The sequence below is a fragment of the Ictidomys tridecemlineatus genome, chromosome 2, assembly GCF_052094955.1.
Source record: "Ictidomys tridecemlineatus isolate mIctTri1 chromosome 2, mIctTri1.hap1, whole genome shotgun sequence".
Taxonomy (NCBI): domain Eukaryota; kingdom Metazoa; phylum Chordata; class Mammalia; order Rodentia; family Sciuridae; genus Ictidomys; species Ictidomys tridecemlineatus.
In genome coordinates, this window is record NC_135478.1 from 152,706,250 (window position 1) to 152,733,548 (window position 27,299).

The 27,299-nt window shown below is 39.6% G+C and overlaps 1 protein-coding gene across 1 annotated transcript in view; it reads right to left on the bottom strand.

The window, feature by feature from the left end:
- Window positions 1–27,299, bottom strand: part of Dnah11 (dynein axonemal heavy chain 11) — a 310,480-nt gene that overhangs the window by 138,840 nt on the left and 144,341 nt on the right. Inside the window, exons 43-51 of the mRNA XM_021728753.3 lie at window positions 24,074–24,224; window positions 20,712–20,843; window positions 17,289–17,462; window positions 12,053–12,257; window positions 10,349–10,514; window positions 9,632–9,734; window positions 7,114–7,353; window positions 3,466–3,627; window positions 3,012–3,205 (exon numbers count right to left, since the gene is read on the bottom strand). Coding sequence (XP_021584428.2) covers window positions 3,012–3,205; window positions 3,466–3,627; window positions 7,114–7,353; window positions 9,632–9,734; window positions 10,349–10,514; window positions 12,053–12,257; window positions 17,289–17,462; window positions 20,712–20,843; window positions 24,074–24,224 — 1,527 coding nt within the window. The remainder of the gene's footprint in view (window positions 1–3,011; window positions 3,206–3,465; window positions 3,628–7,113; window positions 7,354–9,631; window positions 9,735–10,348; window positions 10,515–12,052; window positions 12,258–17,288; window positions 17,463–20,711; window positions 20,844–24,073; window positions 24,225–27,299) is intronic.

Sequence of the window (27,299 nt, forward strand, 5' to 3'; positions counted from 1 at the left end):
AGCACCCATCCCAACATGAAATCTCAAAGGCCCTGGGATAGGTCTGTTTTGCTTTTTTAAAGATAAGTATTTAGAGACTAAATTCCTATTTTTATTGGAAACACTAGTCCCTTTCCATGTTTCCCCAATAAAAAAAGGATGCTGCCTACTCTGCCCTCCACCTGTTTGTCTAACCAGTGTTCTCAGGTTCACAACATTTTGGACTCTTTTTGCTTTACCATTTGCCACCATACTTGAAAACATATACAAGGCCTTGTGTCTAAATTTTGAAGTTGATTAGCAAGAATGATCCCAATTCCACATCAGCATCCATGAACAAGAACATCAAGGGAGAATATCCTTGCAGGCCTGGAATCTTCCTATTTAGTTATGTCAGAGAGAATGAATTTGTTTAGGCCAACATACATTTCCACCTAATTCACCATATAAATTAAACACTTGCCTCTTAACATGACTCTTATTTCCTTCAATTAAAGCCTTCCCTGCATAGATCACTGTAGAATAATTTACTGAAACTATCAAAGCTTAAGTTTCCAGTAAGGCCAACTAATCCCTTGTTCTATAGCATCCAAGAGGTTCCAGATTCTTATGCTGTTGACATCACTGCTACATCATTCAACTAGGAATTTTTAAAATTGGCTTTAACATGAGTGAAATGTAGGCTAAGTTGAAAAATAAGTCACAGTTACATTATAATTAGAAAGACACACAGCACAACACAAGTCTGTAGATGCACAAGTGCAGAAAACAGTATGCCATCATTTTGCTCTAGGTTCCTGTTTTGGAATGAACTTAAACTTCAGGCCCTGAAAGATCCTGAGGTTTTCTCTTCTTTTTTAAATAGTGCTTTTTGAAAAAATGAAGTTGGGGTCATTTATCCTAAGACCAGTGCCAGTGAAGGTGAACATTTCCCCCAAACCTCTAATAACTGAAAAGACAGGTTATTTTTACAAACTCAGTTATCCCATTAAATTCTACCTTACATGACCACATGACAAAACAACCATGGGAAAGCTATGACCCCAAGCTCCAAGCAAGGCTTGCGTTTCATGCTAAAGCTTGCCTCAAAGTTTCTGCCTCATGAGATTCCCTAAGTGGCAATTTCCCTTTCTACAGTACCCAAGGATGTGCTCTTAAATCATCTTCAACCTGAGTAAGTCAGCCTTGAGCTCATAATCCCTGATCAAAGACATGGCTTTACCTATTAGGCCTCAGGGGAATCGCACACTGAAGGGCTACTGGCGGGAGGTTTGCTTCACCAGAGCCACAGCAGAGTCAGTGCATCTTAACCAGCCGGGAACATTGTCGGAACAACCTACTGAATACCAAAGTCATAGATGCCAAGTAAAACTACCCTGTCTGTATAAGCAGAGGATCCCTGCAAAGTGATCAGTAAAACCATCAGCGCTTCGTGTATTTATAACAAGAGATCCCAATAAGGGTTGCACATTTCGTGAAGCACTGAATCTAAACATTTTAGAGAAATTCTAGAAACTGAATTCTCCACATTTGTTTTTTCACTGTTTGGATTCTCTTACTTCATTCTTCCCTCCTCCTTCCTGTTTCTAATGATATGTTTTTGTTCCTTTTTCCTCTTTGCCCACTGTCAATGATCAGAAACACTGGTGAGGATGAGGGTGACTTGGACCAGGAGAGCAGGACTGGATGGAAAGATGCGATCGACTCTTTACCCAGAGGAGGCGAAGCGAACTCTTTAGACTTAGAGTCCGTTATGTCATCCCCATGCTAAAATCTACCAGCAGCTTCTCCCTGCACTTAGAATGGAGGCAAAGTGCTTATCCTGGTTCCAGGAAACACCCTTAACCTTGCTTTCCATCCTGGACATATATTGCTCACTTTATTTTCTCTCTCTGCTACACCCACCTTGAGACTTTTTTCTGTTTCTTGAACATTCCTGCCTCAGGGTTACATGCAATCTGCCCTCTATCTGCAATGTTCTTCTTCTAGACATTATCAGAACCTTCTCTTACCATTTAGATTTCAGCTTAAACATCAACTCCTTTCATGGACACCCAGGCCTTCTTTGGGAATCCAAATGCAGGTTGCGTGTCCCTTATCCAAAAATTTGAAATCTGAAATGCTCTAAAATCCAAAACTTTTTATGGAAAACTCCACATCTGATACCATGTGACAGATTACAGTCAACACACACATACTACAAATGTTATATAATATTACCCTTAAGTTATGCACAGGAAATGTAAATAAATTTTATGATTCAACTTGGTTTTCACTCCTAAGACATCTTATTATGTATGTGCAAATACTCCAAAATCTGAACAAAAATTTCAAAATCCTCAACACTTCTGAACCCAAGCATTTCAGATAAGGGATCCTCAATCTGTAACTTATTTCTTAGAATCAGTCTATTTTATTTCTCAGCATGACCCATTGCTTTCTAATATCTTTTTCTGCTTATTTATTCATGTCCTTAAAAATGTCCATTGTTGACACTAATAAATAAGCTCGATTCGAAAAGGGACTGGGCTTTGGTGCTCGATGCTGTGTTCCCAGTCAGCACTGAGAACAATGACTGAGACAAGGGGTAGATCAGTTGTGCACTCTATGAGGTGCCCAGTTAGGAGGGAGCAAGAGCCTTGTCAGTTAAGCTCCACCCCAGGAAAGCTATCTTTAATTTTCTGCCAATAAAACAGGCTCCATTCTTTTTTTCTAATTTGCCCCCAAAGTACTCAAGAAACATGCTATTTCCTGTTTGGCACTCAAGTGGGCACTCCACAAAACCTGCTCAGTCTAGGAGAATCGGGTTGAGTCCTGTCTCCCCCTCTTAAGAACTATGTGATTTTGAATGAGTCATTCATCTTCTTTCTTAATATGCTTATCTGACACAGCTACAGTGAAATAAAGTAAAAATCTGCATGTATATAATGGTACAGAAAAAAGTAGTGTGCCTATATAAGACATTAAGAGTATGACAAAATAGCAGCATGTTTGTTACATTCATGAAAATATGTCATGACTAGTCAACTCACACATGTTGCATAGCATCTTCAAATAAAACTAGGTGCATGGCGGCATTCAGCTCATTGTAGTTGTCTAATGTTTCCATGAGAATCATCTTGAGCACTTCCCAGTCCTTTACTGGCGTGTAACATGGGTCTCTCCCACCATGAGCAAAGTGGCAATAAACAAGGGGCTGTTGGAGCAGCACGTGACTGTTGACACCCTACAGGATGAGGAAAAGAAAACTATGGTGTATCAACTATTGAGAAAGACTCCTCTGAGGCAGAGCGGCCTATCAAGGGAAAAGCCTGAAGATCCCTCCATGAGTAGGTAGGTGGGAGGGTGCACCCAAGTCCAGACCCAGAATGTTTTGGAATCCCAGTAAAAAGGGACCTGCAACTCACTCATGTCCATCTCTAAATTTGGCCCCAACAATTAACTGGTACCACAGCAAGTAATGACCTCTGAAATTCACATACTTACTTCAAAATATTTATAAGCAGTTTCCAGCAATTTTTTCTGAAACAAATCACAATCTTTTGTGTCTGTCAGTTTGTCTCCATAAACACGGGAAGATTCATGGAGCCACAGGTGCATTAAGTCATTTGGAACTTTTAAACACTCAGGAGAAGCAAACAAAATTCCCTATGAGGTGACAGTGGAAACATACTTTTAATTCAGAAGATTATGATATTCTAAATACATTAATTTTAATTATTTTTAACTGTATACTAAACTTAGCAATTTAAAAGAAATATGGTTTACAGTGTGTAGGTAAAAGTATCTTCACCTTCTGATAATCAACATTAAAAAATTTTATACCACTATACCACTAAATGTATTTCACATTGTCAGATGAGTGTGGGCTTTTGGGAGCCAGGGGCAGAATGTTATGGTTTGGATGTGAGGTGTCCCCCAAAAGCTTGTGTGTGAGTCAATGCAAGAAAGTTCACAGAAGAAATGGTTGGGTTGTGAGAACCTTAACCCAATCAGTGAATAAATCCCCTGATGGAATTAACTGAAGGCTGGAAGGGTGTGGTTGGAGGGGGTGGGCACGGGGGGGAGTGGCTTTGGGGTCTTTTGGGCTTTGGGGTGAACAAACTCTCTCTGCTTCCCGATCATCAGGTGAGCTGCTTCCCTCTACCACACTCTTCTGCCATGATGTTCTGCCTCACCTTGAACCCCAAGGAATGGAGCTGGCCTTCTGTGGACTAAGACTTCTGAAACTGAGCCCTCAAATAAACCTTTCCTCCTCAAAAATTGTTCTGGTCAGAACTTTTAGTTACAGCAGCAAAAAAGCTGACTATAACAGTACCCATCAGTACTGTATTTCATCAGTTCATGAACTAAATACCACATCTGAGTACTTGCACTTGTTAAGTCTCGAGGTGGATTGAGTTCACAGAACCAAAGGAAAAACAACATGGAAATCACACAAAACATTGTTTTTTTTTTTTTTAATTTAAAAATCATTTGCTATCAGTCTTACTCCTTTATTTGACAAACAATATAAGACCGAAGTGAACTACTCAAATTCACACTTTGTGGGCAGATCTGGGATTAGCATCAAAACACCGTGACTCCTGTGCTCACTCCACCCTGCCCTTCAGTATCTTGGTTCATACAGGTGTCATGGAGCGTGCGCTTGCTCAGCACTTACAGAACACCAGGGAGCTGTGGAGAACTGAGCTTCAGAGGCTAAAAAAGGGCTGGGGTTATAACTCAATGGTAGAGCGCTTGCCTAGCATGTGTGAGGCACTGGGTTCAATCCTCAGCAACACATAAAAATAAATAAGTAAAGGCATTTTGTCTACCTACAACTAAAAATTTTTAAAAAATTACTTGGAGGCATCAGGTGGCCCTGATGGACTGGTCATGAAGGGTGAGCAGGCAGGACCACATTCCACTTTACCTAGAGCCTCCTTTCCTTTTCTTAAGATTCAAACTGTTTTGTTTTTGTGTTTTCTTTTCACAGAGTCAGCAATCAAACAGAGGGCCTACCTAACACATGCTAGGCAAGTACTCTACCACTGAGTCCAAATCTGCTTTTTTTGGGGGGGGAGGGGTACCAGGGATTGAACTCAGGGACTCTGAGCCACATCCATGGCCCTATTTTGTATTTTATTTAGGGACAGGGTCTCACCGAGTTGCTTGGTGCCTTGCATTTGCTGAGGCTGGTTTTGAACTTGCCATCCTCCTGCCTCAACCTCCCAAACTGCTGAGATGACAGGTGTGCATCACTATGCCTGGCTCCCAATCTGCTTTTTTATTTTATTTTATTTTTTAATTTTCTGGGTGTAGTTGGACACAATGCCTTTATTTAATTATCTTTATGTGGTGCTGAGGATCGAACCCAGGGCCTCACATGTGCTAGGCAAGTGCTCTACTGCTGAGCCACAACCCCAGCCCCCAATCTGCTTTTAAAACAATATTTTATTAAGCATAGTCTTTCTGTCAGTTCTATAAAACTGACATGAAAAGAAATGGTTCATGTTATTAATAACTATTGTCTGATGTTGTGTTAGGGTTCTGAGGCAGTTTAGGAGTAATTTTGAAAAGAGCTGTAAAGAAATCCTATGTGGTTGGGGTTGTGGCTCAGTGGTAGAGCACTTGCCTAGCATGTGTGAAATACTGGGTTCGATCCTCAGCACCACATAAATGTAAAAAATAAAGACATTGTGTCCACCTATAAGGAAAAAATAAATATAAATATATATTTTTAAAAAGAAGTCCTATGAAGATTTCCCCCTTCTCCCTCTCACAAAAGAACATTACATCATAAATAACCTTCCAACTACATTTATTATACAGGGTAGATTATACTGGTTGGATCTGCCTCAATTCTGAATTTTCAACTCTCTTTTCTATTCTTCCTTTGTAAACTCAATATATAAACACTGTCCTTTTACCAAATACTATAGTTTGGATCTTAAGTGTACCCCGCCACCTCATAAGGCCTATGTACTAAAGGCTTGGTCCCCAGTATGGCGCTGCAGAGAGGCAGTAATGTTTAAGAGGTGGGATCTAGTGGGAGGTCTTTAGGTCATTGGGACTGTGACCCTGAAAGTGATAATAAGACCCTAGCCCCTTCTTCTCTCTTTTGCTTCCTGGTCACAAGGTGAGTAGTCTCATTCCACTATGCATTCCTGTCTTGATGTGCTGTCACGTGCCCAAATCAATAGTGCCAAATGATCATGGATTGAAGCCTCTAACACTGTGAGTGAAAATAACTTTTCTCTCAGTAAGTCAATTCTTTCAGGTATTTGTCATAGTAACAAAAACCTAACTAACATACTAGGTAAGTAAACTGATTTTCAGTATCAAACCAAAATGCTCCATCAATTTAAAAATTATTTCCCTTAACATGTTCAAAAATGAGATAGACATCATTACTCTAAGTACATGTATGAAGACATGAATGGTGTGACTCTACTTTGTGTACAAGATATGAAAAATTGTGCTATATATGTATAATGAATTGAAATGCATTCCACTGTCATATATAAAAAATTAGAATAATTTTTTTAAAAATCACATATGAATGTTTTATGCCAAAATATGACCATTAACTCACTCAATTTAAGGAGTCCAAATCTCTATCTCTGCTTCTATTACTAAGTGGAACATAGTTGAATGTCTTCCCAAATTTAGGAGATAAATAAGTCATGAGGGAAGAGTGATGTTAAAGAGGTATTATGTGCTTGTCCTTCTGCCTTCTATCTCCTCAACCACAGAAAGACACAGTGTTCAAGTCACCATCTTGGAAGCATTAATCAGACCCTTACCAGACACCAAACTTGCTTGTACCTTGATTTTGGACTTCTAAGCCTCCAATACTGTGAGAAATAAATTTCTATTGTATATGAATTACCTAGCATCAGGCACTTTGTTATAGCAGCACAAAAAGACTAAGACAGTATGCAAACTGAAGGGAAACCACTGTTCTAATTGATAAAAAAAGCAAATAATAAACTTGCTGTATTTACTTCATAGAGCTTATGAGAATAAAATAAAAGAATTCGCATAAAATTATATAGCATAGCTTTAAAGTTAAGTTCCATAAATGAATGCATTAATATTCCTACAATTACTTATCTACTTGGGAAGGATAATATGGAACAGTCAGGGTACCTGGAAGATGTTTGATAGGTCCCTCAGATTAAAAATGTAATGGAATTTTATAGCTGTGGGTAAAAAGGTTTGCGTCATAATCTGATGGAACGCTATTGTCGCCTGGATCAAAGAAGGGCCACTTCTGAAAACTGATGGGCCAAATTCTTGGTGCTGGAAATGGAAACTGAAGATTTGCCCATAGATGGTGTTTAGAGCATCCAAAGATGGAAAGTTGAATGCAAATACTGTGAAATGTCTCTGAAAAGAAAGAAGAAAGATGAGTCATACAAAACAGGGATTATAATTTGTACCATAAAGTTGCAAAGTGGCTCAGTTTTTTTACTCTTCCCAGTATCCAGACCCCAGTCATGTAACTTTCTTGGTGTCTTCCACTGATACTGGATTTGGTTGGATGACATGCTCAAGTCCATAGGATGAGATGGAAGTGACAATATGTCAGTCACCATCAGAGGCCTGCATATTTCTTCTTGATCTATTAAGCTTCTGCTTTCCCATGAACTCTATAAACCTACCAAGGGATGAGACAAACAAAAGTAGAACCCTGTGGTCCCAATTACTCCAGCTGAAGCCACACTACAAGAGCTGACAGTCAACCCTTAGACAATTACAAGCAAGCTCAGCCAAGATCAGCAGATACTTAGCTTAATCCCTGAGTGGATTCCAGGTGAGTGAGTGACACCACTATATGTTATTGAGGCGCATGTATTGGTGGTAGCTGTTACTACCACTGAAAGACACATGCACACAGAAACCTCACGCAAATGTTTATGCATTTATGCTTTACGCATCCTTGCCCAAACTTGAAAGCAACAGTATATAGTCTGGATATGAGATGTCCCCCTAAAGGTCCTGTGTACATGCAGAAATGTTCAGATGTGAAATGATTACATGATGAGAGCTGTAACCTCATCTGTGGATTAATCCATTTGACAAGTTCACAATTTGAATGGTAGGCGGGTGAGACATGGCTAGAAAAAGTAGGACACTGGGGGCATGACTGGGTTTATATTTTGTCCATTGTTTCTTGCTCTCTCTCTCTCTCTCTGCTTCCTAGTTGCCACAAGCTGAGCCATTTTCTCCCGCCATGTTCTTCTGCCATGATACTCTGCCTCACCTAAGGCCCAGAGCAATAGAGTTGACTGACCATGGACTAAACTTCTGAAATTGTGAGCCAAAATAAACTTTCTCCTCTAAGTTGTTCTTGTCAGGTATTTTGGTCACAGCAACAAGAATCTGACAGAGCAACCTTCAATGGGTAAAGGAATAAACTGCGTACATTCATGAAATGTATACTCAACAGTGATTAAAAGAAATAATATTTCACATCATGTAAAGGCATAGACGAACCTAAAGAGCATATTGCTAAGTAAGAGAACAGTATAAAAAGGCTACATACTATGTGAATCTAATTATATGATATTCTAGAAAAGGCAAAATTCTGGGACAGTACAAGATAAGTTTTTAAGAATATTCAGAGTATGTAGGGAACTCCTAAAACATAGTAACAACAAAACACTTGACTCAAAAATAGGCAAAGTATTTTAATAGAAATTTCATCACAAATAGCCAGTAACCACATGTTCAACATCACTAATCATTAAGGAAATACAAATTCATTCTCTAATCAGATGCCACCTCACCTGCATTAGCATGGGCTACTATGAAAAAAAAAAAGGAAATGGAAAATAACAAGAGTTGGCAAGAATATGAAGAAATTGGAATGCTATGCCTCACTGCTGGGAATGAAAAATGATTTAGCCACTGTGGAAAACTTAACAAAAAAAAGTTAAAAACAGAATTACCATATGACCTGGTAATTCTACTTCTGGGCATATGGTCAAATGAAGGGAAAGCAGGATATCTGAAGATTTTAAGGCAGTGAAACTATTCTACATGATAATATAACAGTGGATACCCTTTTCATGTGTTTGTGAGAACATACAGAATGTCTCATATAAAGAATGGGTCTAGTCATATGCAGTGGCGCATACCTGTAATCCCAGTGGCTCAGGAGACTGAGGCACGAGGATGGCAAGTTTAAAGCCAGCCTCAGCAAAAGTGAAGTGCTAGCAACCCAGAGAGACCCTGTCTCCAAATGAAAAATACAAAATAGGGCTGGGGATGTGGTCAAGTGCCCCTGAATTCAATCCCCCGTATCGCACCTCCCCCGCCCCCCCAAAAAGAATGGGCCTGGTGTAAACTCTAGTTTTTAGTTAATAATAATGTATCAATATTCCTCAACAGTTGTAACTAATGCAACAGGTTGATACTAAGATAAAATGGAGTATGTGGGGGAGTTTATAGGAACACTGTATTTTGAGCTCATTTTATTGTAAATCTAAAACTGCTCTTAAAAAAGGAAATCTACTAATTAAGAAAAAGTTTATATGCTTAACAAAACGTCCAGTAAGAACTTTATTTTGTATTCAAAAGCACTAAACATCAAGAATTTGGACTCATAATTTTTGAGCATTACATCTGGGGGCTATTTGGGAGAGCTGCTTACACACCTTACCTGCAGCCTTGGATTGATGGTGAAGCTGCCCACGGTGGGATTCATGCAGGCAACATACTGGCAGTGGTGGATTTCTTTAAGCATCACCTTCTGTCTATCATACCTGAAAGACAGAATGTAGAATGTCAAATCCACACACGGGAGTCAGTGCCCTTTCTCTCCCTCCCTCCTCTCCCTCTCTCCTTCCATCCTCTTTTACTCTCTCCTCCTCTCTTTCACTCTATCAGAGCTAGGGATTGAACCCAGGACCTCATGCACATTAGGCAAGCACTGAACCACTGAGCTACATCCTCAGTCCAAGCTTCTCTTTAATAATTGAGAGTGAATTAATTTTTAAAGAGAACATAATCTCTCGACAGTCCCTATGTTTCTAGGCTACTTTTCAATCCAATCTTTCAAAGATACAAAGGGAAACTATTTCATCTAATATAATGGATAGGGATACAGTCTAAATCCAAAAAGTATTGCAGGAAATGCTCCCTGAAAGAGAAAAACCTGGGGGACAATTTCATCTTATAATGTCCACCCATGGGGCTATGGTTGTGGCTCAGTGGAAGAGGGCTTGTCTAGCATGTGTGAGGCACTGGGTTCAATTCACAGCGCCACATATAAATAAATGAATAAAATAAAGGTCTGTCAAAATCTAAAAACAATATTTAAAAAACACGTTCATCCATAATAATTGGATTTAGGTAGACAATACAGATAATTGCTTACCAGTGTCCATAATCAATATGCTGTCGAATCAGAGCATGCGGCTGAACAGTGCCATATAAGTCCACTTCAGGCATGTTCATATCATCAAGGAAATAAACCAATTTTTTATTTCCTCCTGGACCATAGTTACGACCAGCTTTTTTCTCTAGAGGTTTCTCAAGAATTCCTGATATAAACAGATAATTCTGTTTACCAATTACTGGCCAAATGTAAACTTTTTACACTTCATTATCTTTTTTTTCCTTATTCTCCTCCCTTTTCTGTTGATTTATCTATCTCATGGTTTCAGGTATCACCTGTCAACTGTTTAATACCAAGGATGTGTCTTCAGCTACCTCCTCCTATGTCACACTATCCTGCTGATATCCTTTCTGTTGCCAAAGGTCACTCCGATTCTCCTTTTCTGGGGACCTCAACACACTCACGTTGTCTGTCACATTTGAGACCACCTCCCTGCTGACCTGAGACTTCTCTCCCCGACATCTACTGCTAGTGCTGCTGTAGCCTGGTCTCCCAAAGAAACTGTAGGAGAAGCTCAAGAAAGTCTCCCACACCTCTCCTCTCACACCACTGAAATGCAAAGCTCCAGAGGACAGTAAACATGACCCATGTGTTTAGAAAGTTATATTTTCCAGGTGCCCATGACTTGGTTTCAATGTGTCAGAGTCGTGGGTGTGGAAAATCCTGAATAGTGTGTGTCTCAGGCACAGTATCTAATTCCATGTTGACTCTTCAAGCAGACTATTAAGGCCTTGGGATCAAGGAATTGTTATATTCCCAGGATACCAACAAATATGTAATTTGTTAAATGATCACATTAATAAAAAAATGAAAAAAAAGAAGTGCACCTTTTCCAAGCAGCAGGCCCATATTTCCGAAGGCTGAGTGGTCATCAATTCCTATGAGCCATTGGCACATGGACGTTCAAATTCCAAATTTCTTTTCAAACTCCTTTTAACATCATCTCTTCTCCACTCAGAGCTACCTCTCTTTTGCCTTCTGGGCTTCTGATGAGGTTACTACTCTCTCAGTTGGCCAGCTGCAGAGCCTCATAGGACTCTTTCTCCTGGGCTCCTGTCTAAGCAACAGCCCACAAATGGTGCCTCCTGTTCCCAACCTGTCACCTCCCTTTCTACAACTCTGGCCCAAGAATGCATTACATTCAGCTCGAGACTCTTGGGAGGACTTCTCTTTTCACCTCACAAACCTCTTCCTAACATGGCTCCCATCTGACATTTCTTTGCTTCTCCTGATGGCTTACCACTTCCTCCCACGTGAAACTCCATCTGCTTGGTTGCACCTCAGCCATCTCTACAGTTATGGTGGTCAGCTAGCCAAGGTTGTCCAGGATTGGGCTATTCTAGTTTTAACATTAAAAGTCTCATTATCCAGAAAACCTACTGTTCACTCCATGTACGTCAAAACCCCCACTCTGTACTCTAGTCTTTCCTCATCTTCTGCCTACTATGTTTCAGTCATCTTCCACATTCACTGAATTTATCTCACAATTTTCTCTTCCATGTCTTTACTTAGTAGATACTTTCAGATTTCTTCTTTGCCTGTGTATGACCTCAAACATTTGAAATCCTAACTCTCTTTCAAAGTACACTGCAACCAGAGCTCTTCCTACTCCTCGTGCTAACAGCCAATCTCTACCTCTCACTCACATCTGCACCCCTGTTATGTAGCAGGAGCAGCACTCACTCTGCAGGGCTGCAGACGACGTGTAGTAGTTGAACGGCACCCGGGATACTAGGAATTCCTCAGAGAGGCTCGCCAGTGTTCCACTCATAAAGACCGTTTTCCCCACTCCAGCATTTCCAACCAGCATGAGTGGTTTTCCTTTCTTGAGCAACAACTCAATGAAATACCTAAGACGGGTTGTCTCTGATGTGTGAACCAGAACTTTCTATGAAGGAGAGGGAGACACCAGAATGAGAGAAAGGTCAGACAGAGACAAGCATTTCAAAATTTTATAACTGACCTTTCATAATCACTTTAGAATTGAGATGCAAAGAATTGTTAGTTCAAGTTAACAGCCTGTGGGGAGAGATTTCATCCAATTTTCAGTTTTGAATTGCCAGCCTTCAGACATCTCAGCTGGAGAACAACTGGGCAGGACATCCAGGCGCCACAACATAAGCAAATGATGTATATTTTTTGAACCAAGTTTTACCCGATAAAGCTCTCTCACAGGATATCTACCTTTCCCCCAACCTCGTCTGAGGCACAGAAGGAAATACAGTGAACATTCCAGAAGCTGGCCACCACTCTTCAGAAACTGGCAATGCCTTGACCCAGTTAGATTAAATGGCACAATCCAGCCAAAGAGGGTCAGAGTCGGGAGAGAGTGGTTGAAGGCAGAAGAGGCTTTCAAGTGGAAGAGCCAGGAAGCTGAAGAACTTCTGAAATTCACTATGTATTACCTTGTTAAAAGTTAAAGCTTGATTTTTTACATTTGAAAATTGGCTATTAATTTACACATATACCATATTGTTTCACAGGGAATTCAAAGTGGCTTATAGGAATTCAACAAAAGGAAAAACACCAAGAAAAATTAGACTCAAGGAACATGGATTAACAAGCAAGATCAGGACAAAGGGGTAAGCCCATGTCGACTGCAGGCAATGGAATTTTGTGCAGTGACTAAAAGCTAACAGTTTGACTGCATAGACTATTATGGTTTGGATGTGAGTGTCCCCCCAAAAGCTCATGTGTAAGACAATGCAAGAAGGTTTAGAGGAGAAATGATTAGGTTATGAGAGCCTTAATCCAATCAGTGAACTAATCACCTGATGGAAGTAAATGAGTAGTAACTGAAGACATGCAGAGTGTGGCTGGAGGAGGTGGGGCATTGAGGGAGTGGCTTTGGTGTAAATATTTGTATTTGGCAGGTGGAATCTCTATCTGTGTTCTGATCATCATGTGAGCTGCTTTCTTCCACCACAATATTAAACCTATGGATTGAGACCTCTGAAACCATGAGCCCCCAAGTAAACTTTTCTGCCTCTAAATTGTTTGTGTGAGGTTTTCAGTCACAATATCAAAAAAGCTGACTAAAACAGAGACCAAAATAAAATGAAAAAACTACTAGCAGGATTTATATTGTTCACAAGAAATAGGTGTTAAGTATAATGCATACAGTTTGTCATTGGGTTCGAATACACTGAATAGCAACTGCATCATTCCAAATTGAATCATGACATGAATATTTACTCTAGAACTCTTTTTATCTCAGTGGTACATAGGGCCTACTGGAAGCTAGTCAGTTCTGTGCCACATTAAAAAGGTCTTTTTTTTCTTTTCTTTTCTTTAGAGGGACAGTTTATATTTTTTCTCCTTTCTTGGTCTCAGTTGCCATCATTTGCTTTCTACCTTGTCTATTGGCTCTTTTATTCACATGTTAGTTCTAATAGTTAACACTTAGTAGAACTCAATGTGTGCTAGATAGTTTACATGTATCTTGTCACATGATACAGGTACTATGGGGAGATTTTTGTTATTATTTCCACTTAAGAGATGATGAAGCTCAAACTTAAAGAACATAAATAACTGGTGATAGTGACTAGCACAGCTGGCTAGGAAGTGGTACTTGGATTCCGACCTGAGTCAGTCAGGGCCTAAGCAACATCTCACCCTCTACATAGAATGCCCTTCAGAACATCAACTCTGGAGCAGAACTGTCTGGGTTCAAATCTGATCTGCTGTTACAGTGTGACCAACTCTTCTTAGTTTGCCCAGAATTTCCTACTTTAAAATTTCAAATCTAGCCTGGTGCAGTGCTGCATGCCTGTAATCCCAGTGGCTCCCTATCTATCCCAGAAAGCTGAGTCAGAAGGATAACAAGTTCAAACCCAGCCTTAGCAACTTAGTGAGGCCCTAGGTATTTAGTAAGACCCCATCTAAGAATAAAAAATAAAAAGGGTTTAGGGTTCAGTGGTTAAGTATCCCTGGTTTAATCCCGGGTACCAAAAATAAATAAATAAAATTCAAATTTAGTGTTCTGAAACTCCCAATGTCTCAGGCAAACTAGGATCATTGGTTATTCTATATCCACTACCAGCATAGCTATGGAATGATTTCTTAATCTCTTCCTATTTTCCATCTGTAAGAAAAGGGCTAGTAACAGTCCATATCTTAGGTTACTGTAAAGATTAGACAAGCTATTTAAAGCACTTATGAGAGGCCTGGTGGGGACTTATTATTACTGATTTTACATGGTTTTCTTCTTGGGTACCAGGGATTGAACTCAGGGGCACACAACCACTGAGTCACATCCCCAGCCCTATTTTGTATTTTATTTAGAGACAGGGTCTCACTGAGTTGCTTAGCACCTCACTTTTGCTGAGGCTGGCTTTGAACTCACAGATCCTCCTGCCTTAGCCTCCTCAGCCATTGAGATTACAGGCACGCACCACTGTGCCAGGCCTCCAAGTTGTCTTCTAACACATTAAGAGTCTGTTAACCCAATAAATACATTTGGCACAAATGTGTCCAGAGTAAGACTGCTAGGTCCTCACAGTTCTGTTGAATAAATGATACTAACTGATAAGGTGCACCAACTTCATGATACCAATTTTAACATCTTCAGTATTTTTGATTGAAGACTGAGAACATGATAGAATCAATCAGCTAGATAATATTGCTGAGTAACTAAAATTCAGGTAGTTTGAAGATTTCAAAATACGTAAAGTAGACTTAAGGGACATCATTAGTTGCCTCCTCCTTTTTCCCTCCTGGCAGAGTTCCTACTTTATCTAAGCCACCTCTTTCATCAACGGTCCTCAAAGGTCCATGTGCTGAAGGCCAGGTTACAGTGTGGCAGTACTGAACAGTGGTGGAATCTCAGAAGTAAGGCCTAGTGGGATGTCCTCAGATCACTGGGGGCAGGCTCTTAAAGGTAATTTTGGGATCCCAGTCTCTCAGCTTTAAGGGAATAGAGACAGGACAAAATTGGGGAAGGTCATGGGACTTCTACAGGAAAAAGCCATCTGACTACAATCATGTGTTATCTTTTTAGAAAAGGGGAAAATGACCCCAAAGTTAATTAAGAGATTTAAAAGGGTAGCACTGCCACCTGGGCCCAAAAGGCACAGCCCTGGAGGATAAGGATGTCTCCTCCTCAGTTTCAGAAGGTGGGTCCCTTCTCTGGCTTCAGTGGGCCTAGAGGCTACAAACCAGGGTCTCGGGGAAGGACTATTGGATAGGGCTATAGGGGTGGGGCTGGAATGTTAGGCTGAGCTCAGGGACAACACTACCCTGATAATGGGCCCAGAAGGTAAGGCTAACTTCTCAATGGATCTTGAGCCAAAGAGGATTATTCTCAGTTGTAACAATCTAACTGAAGTTGCTCTACTAGTTTTTAAACATTTTGGGAAACTATAACCCCTGTCTACCTTCTGATTTTTTTCCTTTGGAACAAAAATGTCTATCCTATGCCTGCCCACTGTTGCATTTTGCAATCAGATAACTTCTCCAATTTCACAAGCTAAGGTTTGAGACTTACAGTTAAGGCTGGAAGGGGGAAAGTCTTTGGGGCAGTTAGGATGGGTGAATATATTTTGCACATTAGAAGGACATGAATTCTGAAGACTCAGAGGACAAAGCTTTGTCTTCCTAAAATTTACGTATTGAAGGCTTAACTCCAAGTACCTGAGAATGTGACATATTGGGAGACAGGGCCCTTGGAAGAGGTAACTAACTTAAAATGAGGCCACAGGGTAAGCCCTAATGCAATGTGACTGAAGTGCTAATGTGAAGAGGAAATATGGACACGGAGGAGAGGAGGCAGTGTGCAAAGATGTATACCCAGAGAAAAGACCATGGGTGGACATGCAAGTGCAGGAGAGGAAAAACGAAACCTCCAACAAGCTCATCTTGGACTTCTAGCCTCCAGAATGGTGAGAAAATAAATTTCCATCATTTAAGCTGCTCAGCCTGTAATGTTGTTATGGCAATTCTAGTGAACTAACCTAAGGAGGCTCCTAACACAATGACGGGTGGTACAAACTGGCAGATTTGAAACACACACACACACACACACACACACACACACACACACACACACACAGAAAAGGTCAGTTGAGGACTGGTGTTGAGCCACCATAGCCAGGGAACACTAAGTCCGCTGGCAAACATCCATAGCCCAAAGAGGGGCCTCACAGCTCTCAGAAGGTACCACCCCACTAACACTCTGAACCTCCAGCCTCCAGAGCTGAGCCAAGGGTTCCCGGGGTCCCATTTAGTTTGTCGTACTAGTCCCAGCTCCAGCAAACAAACTTTGGATTTTCTGTGATGTGACCCTTGGTGCTTTCTAATACAAACTATATTCTATACATAGGGTGTTGTTTGAAATGATAAAACTCCAAGATGAATCAGAATGACATGATTTTGAGAAAAAATAAATAAATAAAATGGAAAAAAAAACCCCATGAAAGTAGAATAAGAGGAGGGTCAAAGAATAACTCGATCTCAGAGAAAGAAGAAAACAAGATTCATCTGGATTTGTCAGCTGTCTTGGGAATCTAAAACAACCACATTAAGATTAAATGTATTTATTTTATGGCTCACAGGGGAAAGTGAAAGATGAAAGCTGTATGTGAAAAGTGCTAAGAGATTAATACAAGGTCAGATATAAGAACCAGAGAATTAACAGAACAAGGACTCCTATTTTTTACAAAACTCTTGAAGTCTCTAGGAAAACTAAAAAAAAAAAAAAAAAAAAAAATGCTGTTAACAGAATTAAGTTGAAATAAATTGGGAGAAAAAAGGATGTTGCAGAAAAATAAAAGCCTCTCTCACTAATCATTCCTGTACTTAAGATTCTTCTGAGAAAAATGTTATATGCTGAGCATATCAACACAATAATAATTTATCCATCTGGCAAGAAAGAAAGACTGTTTTACAAAAGGGCTCAAATACTGCTGTAGCACACACCCACCTGCAGAGGTACATCTGGATCCATGGTAAACTGGGGGATTTTGTCAGCCCAAGGCAAAAATTTCTTAGTTTTGTGGTCCAGATAATAATCAAAGATTGTCTCCTGGGATGGAAACTTCACTGCTTTCATCTCTTTGTGCCACCACCGGCTGAAGTTGGCTGGATAATCAGAAAGCTAAGCAGAGTAAGAGAAATCTTTATTGCAGCTTTAAAGGTAATTTTGAAAACACCAAAGCCCCTCTAAAGCCTGCTCAATACAAGGTTTGCTGTACACTGAAGAATAATCACAAAGGAAACTTCTGGAATGGAATTGAGAAACTCACCAAGTTTAATAATAACTAGACATTAGTCATGATGAGTATTACTGCCACAGAGGTAGAAAGCTGTAATTGCCACACATCCATGAGGTACAAACACAGTGGAATAGTTATTAACTTAGAAAGCAAGATAGTTAGGTGGACCTCAGTTATTCAATGAGTCATTGTGCAAATTACTATGCCAGTACCACGGGACAGTGGTTATGAAGTGCTGGTATTGATTTATACGCATGTTCACACCAATTGATGGGAAAATGAGAAGAATAAGAAAAAAGGAGTACTTTTAAAAATTGGTAAGATTGATTAAAATACTATCCTTTATTCTGAGTTTATAGACTCCTTAGTCCTTTTGTTGTTAAAATCTCTTTTTTTTTTAAACAAAACAACGGTACCACTAAATAGGAATTTTATATATGTCTTTACTTAAAAAGTAAATGGATATATAAATTAAAACAAACAAGAAGTAAATGGCTAGCAATCCTGTGTCGTTCCAACAAAACAATATTGAAACTTTGTTGATCTTTGAAATTCTGTACCTGAGAACCTCTGCAGAAGGAGAGAGGAATGGAGGAAGGCAGGGCTTGTTTAAAGTAAGGCCCAGGGTAAGAGGTCTGGCTGAAATCTTGAGACCAGTTCCCAACTTCCAGGCAGTTTTCTTGACTAAAACATACTTATTTTTACACAATAATAGGTAAAATAGATTTTTGTTGCTAGATGAGGATTTAGACAATAAAGGAAAGGGAGTGGCATCTGTGTGCCAATAACAGTCAAAACCCTTGTCAATCCAGAGGGTGACCTGGCCGAGCAACCCAGACCATAGGATGGACTGACCTAGTGAATTTTGGTAAAATCCAAAAGCATTATCTAAGTCCACTGCTTTAGCAATCTTATCTAAGACCTCAACTCTCAGAAAAAAATTCTTAAATTTGCTTTTGCTTTGATGACTCTATGTCCTGGAACTATGGCCTATTCTTAGAGTCTTTGCAGGGAGGTCCTCTCCTACCACCTTCTAAACCTGCCCAGCTCATTCTCCAACCCTCTGCCATTGACAAGTTAATTAGTTTAGACTCACATTATTTTCAGATGGTAGCATGAGATATTTTATCACCCTAAAAAAAAATTGGTCTTACACCAAAGCAAACTAATTTGATCTTAATTCATGGACTATCACTTGCCTGGCACCCTTTTCTGGAGGAAGAAATTTGCTTCACCTAACAATTTCATCATCAAAATTATTTTGGTGAAAAATTTTTATCAATTCATTCATTCATTTTATCAATTCATTCATAAACTAAAACACTTTATTTTTCTATAGTGGGGAAGAAAACAGTTATGATCAGAGTTTACTGGGAAGACATGGGGGTGCATAGATGGAAGCAGAGGCTAAGCTAATGAATTCAGGAGAAAGCAGGTACCATGACCCTTCTACAAGTAGCATTGGCCACTATAAGCTAGGAAGCACTTGGAGATTACGGAAGGAAATTTAACTTCTGACAAGGGCTGTTATAAGATCCACACAGCCAAATGAATATCAAGTTTATTTATAAGTTATGGTAACTAAGTGACAAGAAGCAGAACTGACCCAGAGATTACATCAGCCCTTTATTTTAGCACTTAGAGCAAGTAAACCAACAGAAATGTGGGTCACTGTTGGTGTGATGCCTTCCAATATAATTTCCCTGTTCACATTTAGAAAGACTTGGGATGCCTGAAAACTGTGTGCCCTCTGTTTTTTACGTGAAGATTCAGGGTTATGCATGGAAGCACTATGACCATGATATGTTCTGAGGTACCCTGGAAGACGTGTCCATTGGGGAAAGCAAACTTGGATGGAAATGCTGCTGCTACCATTTCCCATCAGTGGTACATTGAGCAAGGTACTTCACCCCCCGAACTGAACTTGATCTGCACAATGAGGATACTTTGAAGACTTACATAAAGATGACATGAGAGAAATCCACACGGAGGTGGTTAGTGGAGAAGAGACCTGCCTGTTCTTACGCAAAATTTTACTTTGTTTCCTACTGGAACTCAGAAGCCAAAAAAAAAAAAAAATTTTAAAAAAGGGTGCAGGCAGGATAGATTCACTTGAAGCTGAAGGAAAGACCAATGAAAAGAAACTGGTGCAAGGTTGACAATGGTTCAGAGATGATTATCCTGGGAAAGATCCTCTGTGGGAGCAACTAGAAACAGGGAGCCCTATCTGAAGGTTACTCTATGCCATGCACTGAGTCACCACCACCACTGCTGCTGTCCCACCCTGCCAATTCAGATGCAGAAGCCCCAACTGCCCACACAATGGTATTAGGAGATGGAGCCTCTGGGAGATGATTAAATTCAGATGAGGTCATGATGGGATGGGTATCTTGTAAGAAGAGCCAGCAGAAATTGCTGCCTCTGTCACATGAGGACACAGAGAAGAGGCCAGAAAGATAGTCCTCAATAAAACCCAATCACTCTGGCCCCGTGATCTTGGAATTCCAGCCTCCAGCATGGTGAGAAATCAATTTGCTGTTTTGGCCACACTAAGGTATTTGTTATGGCAGCCTGAGGTAAGCTACTGTGAGAACTTGGGGGCGAGCTAAAGATGACTGACTCCTGCATTTTTGCTGTACAAATGATAGTGAAGGGACAGATTCAGCAGCTATTTTGTAAGAGAAACTGAAAAATTCTGAGATCACGGGATGTGGAAAAAATGAATGGTGATTTCCCCACATTTTTAACTAGAGCAACTCAAAGGAATATATCACTAAGGTGAAAAGAGATTGACGAGAAGGGGCAGATTTGGGTGTAGGCTAGAGGAAGAGGTGTGTGTGGCACAGAGTGTGGCTGGTCTGTGGATCATCAAGTGGCTGTGATGCTCTGGAGGCAGGTGGACACACAGCCTCAAGTTCAGAGGGGTGAGCTGGGCTGAAGGATGTGGACTTGCACTGTCAGCTAAGGTGACAACTGCCTGCCTGCCTGCCTGGGATTGCCTCCAGAATGCAGACTCAGGAGAAGGCAAGGCAAGCAGAGGAGTTACCACAGCATTACAAAACAATAGGAACCACGTATCAACCCCCAACCCTGCAAGTAAAACTGGGCCTATAAACTATTTTTCAACATACCTGATCTCGAAGCAGGGTGCCTCCAAAAGCCCAGATACAAGCAAAGACAAAATAGACTTCATAAACTTCTTTTGGGCTATCCAATGGTACATTTTCAGGAGTCAACAAACACTCCAAAAGAGTGCAAATGGTCTAAAGAAAAAGAAACAACCATTCATTTGGGGCAAAGAGTTTTTTAATGGGTTCAAAAGACTTTTTATTACAACTCCACTTTATCCTTAGGAGATTATATAATTTTTCAGAACTCTGTGGCTTTCAACATTGGGAGAAAGAAAAATTATTGCCTTGGGCATCTAAGTCAATCCCCCAATTTTTAAAATCACTTTTAGTCAATTTAATACTCTAAGTAAAAAGAAATTATTCAAAACAAAAATTTAAAATTAATAATCACTGGATAAACCAGGAAAATATATGAACTAGGAGAAAAATAATAATGAATATTTGTCTATTTTCATTCTTTATAAATAGGGATTCATAGTAACACGGTATTCTGTAATTTGCTTTCTCACTTAAAACTATATTGAAGCTAGGCACGATGGTGCACACCTGTAATCCCAGTGGCTCCAGAGGCTGAAGCAGGAAAATCACAAGTTCAAAGCCAGCCTCAGCAAAAGCAAGGTGCTGAGCAACTAAGTGAGACCCTGTCTCTAAATAAAATACAAAATAGGACTGGGGATGTGGCTCAGTGCTCGAGTGCCCCCGAGTTCAATCCTGGTGCCTATATTTATAGAAGACATCTTTCCTCATAGGTAAATGATGATCTGTAATATAGTTGTGGATGAATCTTTAAGATCCAGTAGACAGGCAGGCATTGCTAAACCTATACTCCTGGGGACCCTAGGAAACCCACTTTTCTCTGGCTTTGGCAGCCATTTTTGCCACCTGGTGTCATACGTTTAGAAAGCTGGACTGGCAGTCTTGCCAGTGGCATTTTTTGGACAGCAGACTACATTTAACCTTGGAAGAAATGCTGTTCAGGAACTTGTTCTTCAAACCCTGCAGGTGAAGCATGTTCAGAGCAATCCCTTCAGTAATGCAACAAAAAGCTTTACCATATGAAATATAACCAGAGATAAACAAATTTAGGGCTAGTTTCCTAAAACATAAAATGGTTCTCTTTAATTAGCATTGTTACAGACCCTAAAAATGAAAGAAACTCTTGTCCCAGTTTTTGGAGGCAACAACAGAATTTGATCACTATCACAAACCTACACAGTAATGCAAGCTCAGCATTGTTTTTTTGTTTTGTTTTGTTTTGCACCAGGGATCAAACCTGGGCATGCTTAACCATTGAGACACATCTGCAGTCCCTTTTATTTTGAGATAGGTCCTTAGTAAGTTGTTGAGACAGGTCCTTAGTAAGTTGCTAAGGCTGGTCTTGAACTTGCAATCCTCTTGATTCAGCCTCCCAAGTCTTTGGGAATACAGGCATGTGTCATCCTATCTGGCTGAATCTTTTTTTTCTAGCCATGAAAGATGGAGAAATGTTTTTTAAAAAAATAATTGAGAACTGTTATATGGTTAAATCTTCTTGCTTGATTTCTGTTTTATATTGTCCATGTTTACCAATTTGAAACAATCTTTTAATAGAACTCATCAATTTGTTATCAGGAAAAACCTCAGGGTTTTGCTCCAAGTAGAAATCACATTGCCTTAAGGAACAGTTAAACAGACCAAATGGTCTCAATGTGATGTTATTAGGTGAACACTCTAATAAGTCATATGATTATTGTATTTTCTCCCATAGAATTTGAAAAACACTTTGAGCTCTGCATCAGAAATTAACAAAATCACACGTTAATCCTCATTCTCAAAGAGTTAATATACTTTAACAATTTTTTTTTAAAGAACTGTCCTATACTGGAATTTCTTAAAGACAGCCATTTTAAGTCACTCTCTTGTACCCTTTGGTCCTGAATTCTTATAAGTAACTAGAGAAAACTACTCCATAAGACAGCGGCTAACAAGGAGCTAGGGGTAAATGCTATTTCTGTATACTACAAAAGGAAGAAGTGAGAGCAAAAGTCACATTAATTCCTACTGACCTATTTTCACACTACTCTTGAATGAAAAAGTTCACACCAGAGAATCGCACAAATACACAAGTCAACTTGAGAAAGAACACGATCATGGTTCTGCAAGGATTACACCAGAGGAAGTCTAATTAGGCTAACCACATAATTAATTCATTATGAATAAATTCAGACCTGCTTTCAGAAATAAATTATACCTCAGATAATTACTGTTGAATACTATCGTTTACTTAATTGGTGTGTGAATTATCCAAAAACCTGAACTTTCCCTTCTTATTATGCCTGCCACTATTTCTAATTTAGCTTCAAACAAAATTTGGTAACAGTAACTTAGTGTAACAAAGTAGTTAGAAACCAATTTTGTTCCTGCAGGAAAGGAAAAAAAAAAAAAAAGGTTTCAATTGTGACCCTTTTGTGAAGTTGGATATTTCCAAGGGCTGGGGACAGCTTTTCTTCATGCTGAGATTATGATAGCAATCTTCATTTCTGTGCACCGTAAATTATTTCCTTTTGCTTCCATGACAACAAATCATACATACCCTTCACTCTTACCAGCTGACTTACAAGGAGGATCAGAAAATTATCCCAGGGATATTACAAACTCTTCATGCAGATTGACATGTAATCAGGAATACTTTGGGGAGGGGGAAGTCTGTGAGAAAAAATTAGGATGCCCTCCCTTACTCACTGTTGGACATCTTTAATTGCACAGATTCATTTTATTCAAAAAATATACTGAGGCTGGCCCCAGAGGTGTGCACCTGTAATTTCAGCAACTCTGGAGACTGAGGCAGGAGGATCACAAGTTTGAGGCCAACCTTAGCAACTTAGCAAGACTCTGTCTCAAAGTAAAAAATATAAAGGGTTATGGATGTAACTGAGAGGCTCTAGAGAGCCCCTGGGTTCAATCTGCAGCACTAAACAAAACAAACAATACCTAACAACCTTCTCTGGGGAAGTTACATAGGAGTAGAAAACCAAGGCTGCTTGTTCTTCTAATTCTGTTCCAGGAATATAATGACTCCATTAATTCATTCAGCACCTGCTACATGCTAGGAACTATGTACATCTCTGGGCATAGGAAAATGAATATGGCTTCAGCCCTTTGGTTCACAATCTTGAGAAACTGACCACAAACCCAAATGACAACACAGTGCAACAGCATGTGATAGGGGTTTGCAAAACGTTCCAGGGAAACCTGGATCTGAGGTAAGAGCATCCCAACAATCCCAGAAATCTTTCCACCTTCCTATGCAAGGAAAAACATGCGCTGTCTTGATCAAGCTCCATCAGGATTTTGGTTGTCAGATAGTGTAACTGAGGACAAACCTGCACTAGGCTATTCTCTGGAATTGAGGTGATGGTTTTAAAGCTTGTTCTCAGCTTATCCAAGCATGCAGGAACATATTTATCAAAAAGAATAGTTAAATTGGCCTTTTCTGATTGATGCTGCCTTCTGTCTATCCAACTGGCCACATACCTGAAAAGAAACACAGAAAAGCTTTTACTGAACACCAGGCTTGAAAAGCAGAATTTCACCACGTGCAGAGCTCCCCTTAACACAGCTTGCTGCAATACTTCAGGAATCCCTTTAGTGGGGTCATTCTGTTTCTCAAAGCAGAAATATTTTTAAATGGCCCTTTAAAAACTTGCTTTAATGGCCATTTTTAACTTAATGAAAAGAATGCAGAAGAAATTTCTAATAGCACTTAGAAGCCAAACACAACAGAGGGCAAAGGAGGCCATTATGCAGCATTTAGAAAGAAGTGCAGTCTGTCATTCCCTCAGGGACAAACCGTTTTCATGGAGGAGGCCTTATTTATGACAATAGCCAGGCATTTTTCTTGATTAATTTGGCATCAATTATTTAATAATGAGAAATCAGTTACAAAAGAGGTAAAAATTCCATAGGGGCAATTTCAAATGTCCTCCTTTTCCCCTGGACTCAACATTTCTGACAACCAATAGCTGATAATGTGTTTCCAATCACAGGCTCTGAAGTAGGATCTCATGCTTTTATAAATTTATACATATATGTGTATATATATCAATCTTAAGCTTATAAAATTTTAATTTTGATACATTAAATACATCTAACATTAATAATCTATGTATTAATACAGCAAACATGACTTAGTACCATCCAGCATAGTCTCTGGGGGTGAACTAAGAGTTGCTAAATGAAAAATAATCACTGAGGAAGTCCTGATCCAGGAGGAAGCAGAGCTAATAAATACACTCTGCAGCTGGGAGGGCAGTGTGGCCACAGGCCAATGTAGCTACACTTTGCTTTAAGTAAATCAGATTTCACATTTTGAATATTGTACAAAAAGCTCACTTTGCTTTCCACAACACTTCATGGTAGGGTTTATTAAATAGTCAACTATCTTACACCATGGTTAGACTTACAAAATGACAGCTGTCAAAACTTTTGCAGGTCCAAGAGGAATGGTTCTCGTGGAAGTCTGGTTAGGAGAGTGATTTGATTTAGGAGAATGATTTGATAAAGTTTATCTCAATGCTAGTGACAGTGGGTACCACATAACAATGCAAAGCGGGTTTTTATTGCCCATCAGCTGCCAGAATAGAATCTTGGTATCGAGAGTTTATCATGGGAGCAGGGGAAGAGGACTGTGCAGGGAGACAAAAACTCTAAAATTCAGACTGCCTGAATCGTCATCCTAGTGCCATCATTTTTTTAACTGTGCTGAGACAATAATAATAAAGATTATCTTCTGAGAACTGAACAAATATAAATTTACAAAGTACTTAGATTACTACCTGACACATAACAATTCTCAGTTAAGGTTACCAATTAGCAGCTGGGTTCAGATCTTGCCTCTTCATCTCTGTGCATTGTGAGTGAAGTAGTGTCTGGTAGGATACAGGAACTGGCAGCTGTGATTGGTATAAAAAATATATGTCCCGTCTCCTCCCAAATCTCTTCCAAGTGTGTGAGGGAGCAGAGGCCATTGCAAGAATAACTAGGAGTAATAGCCTCAAAAATAGCCCCAAAGTTTCTGCATTTAGGGATAGGTAATTACTATTCATTGAGCCACAGTGGTAGTATCCGAAGTCCCAAAGGAAATTGACCAGACCCATAAGCAAATGATGATCTTGTATAAATGGCCTCCGCAAGTGGCATGAAGGAAGCAAGCTCTACCAAACCAGGAGACCTGGTAAGAAGAGATTCTGATCCCCACAAGAAGGACAATGAGTGACCTCTCTTAGGGGTCAAATATGCCACAGGTCATAATATGTCAAAATTCTCAACAAGCATAAACAGTTTAAAATTTCAGAGAGAGATTATTGCTAAACTTTCAGAATTAGGAATAAAAGTAGATATTTAAAGGATAGAAAATTTATAAGGAAAGACCATTATCTTCGGCAATGGCAAAACTGAAGACACAGACCTGTATTTGTTTCCAATTCTTTCCATTTCACAAAAAATCCTTTTAATTTATAAAAGATGCTATAGATTTGATCATGATCAGCTGAAATGTACCACTATCATAGAATGGTAAAATTGAAAATGATATCCTAAAATTGCATTTTTATCCCTTGTATACCTAAGAGATTGCTCACACTGGAGCTGTGGCCTCAGGAAATCCCTGCCTAGTGATGCCCCTTCATGCATCATCTTAATGCTAATTTCTAGGTCACTAACAGAATCTTTGACTTTGAAGGATTTATGAATGAGGTTCACACTGTCAGCTGTACTGTTTTTCCCTTCCAGAAAAGCTCTAGGTTTATTACATGAAGTCTAAATCCCTGAGGTTTGGAAATCAGCTACTAGAATCTCCAGGCCTCTAAAAACTTTAAAAATGATTACTCAACAGTCTGGAGCTGGATCCTGTCAAATCAGGTTAGCAAAAAGTCATCAGACTAAGAATCTGCTCTGAGGGCTGGGAATGTGGCTCAGTGATTGAGTGCCCCTGAATTCAATTCCTGGTACCAAACAACAACAACAACAACAACAGAGTCTGCTCTGCATGGTAAGCTTTAGGTTTGCATTTCACAGAGGCCTGGAAGAGTGGTCCAAGTCAGCAGGACATGCTGATTCACAGTGCATGCCCTTTATTTCTGAATCTGTGTACTAACAAATATATATATTCTTCAAAGACGAGAGAATGCAATTGCAGGTGTAGAAGATAATGATGTCATCTGATGCAAGGGAGAGAATTAGTCACACAAAGCTGAAAGGACATTTTAAGCTGAAGTAATAGAAGAAAGTAATGATCTGAAGTTGTGGCTCTCAAAAGTTATTAGTAACCTCTTTTGGAACAAACTAATTCCAGATATAGCTCCACCTTTTCCTTTTGTTATGTACAAACTAAGGAATACATACTAGTAAATCCCATTTGCAATGTGATACTCACTTTCAAATAATTTTAATTTCAATAATTTATAGCTAGACACAGTAGTGGGTGCCTATGATCTCTGCTACTCAGGAGATTGAGGTAGAAAGATCACAAGTTCTAGGCCAGCCTTGGCTACTTTAGTGAGACCTTGTCTCAAAAAATGGGGGGAGGGGTGAGCTGAGGATGTAGCTCAG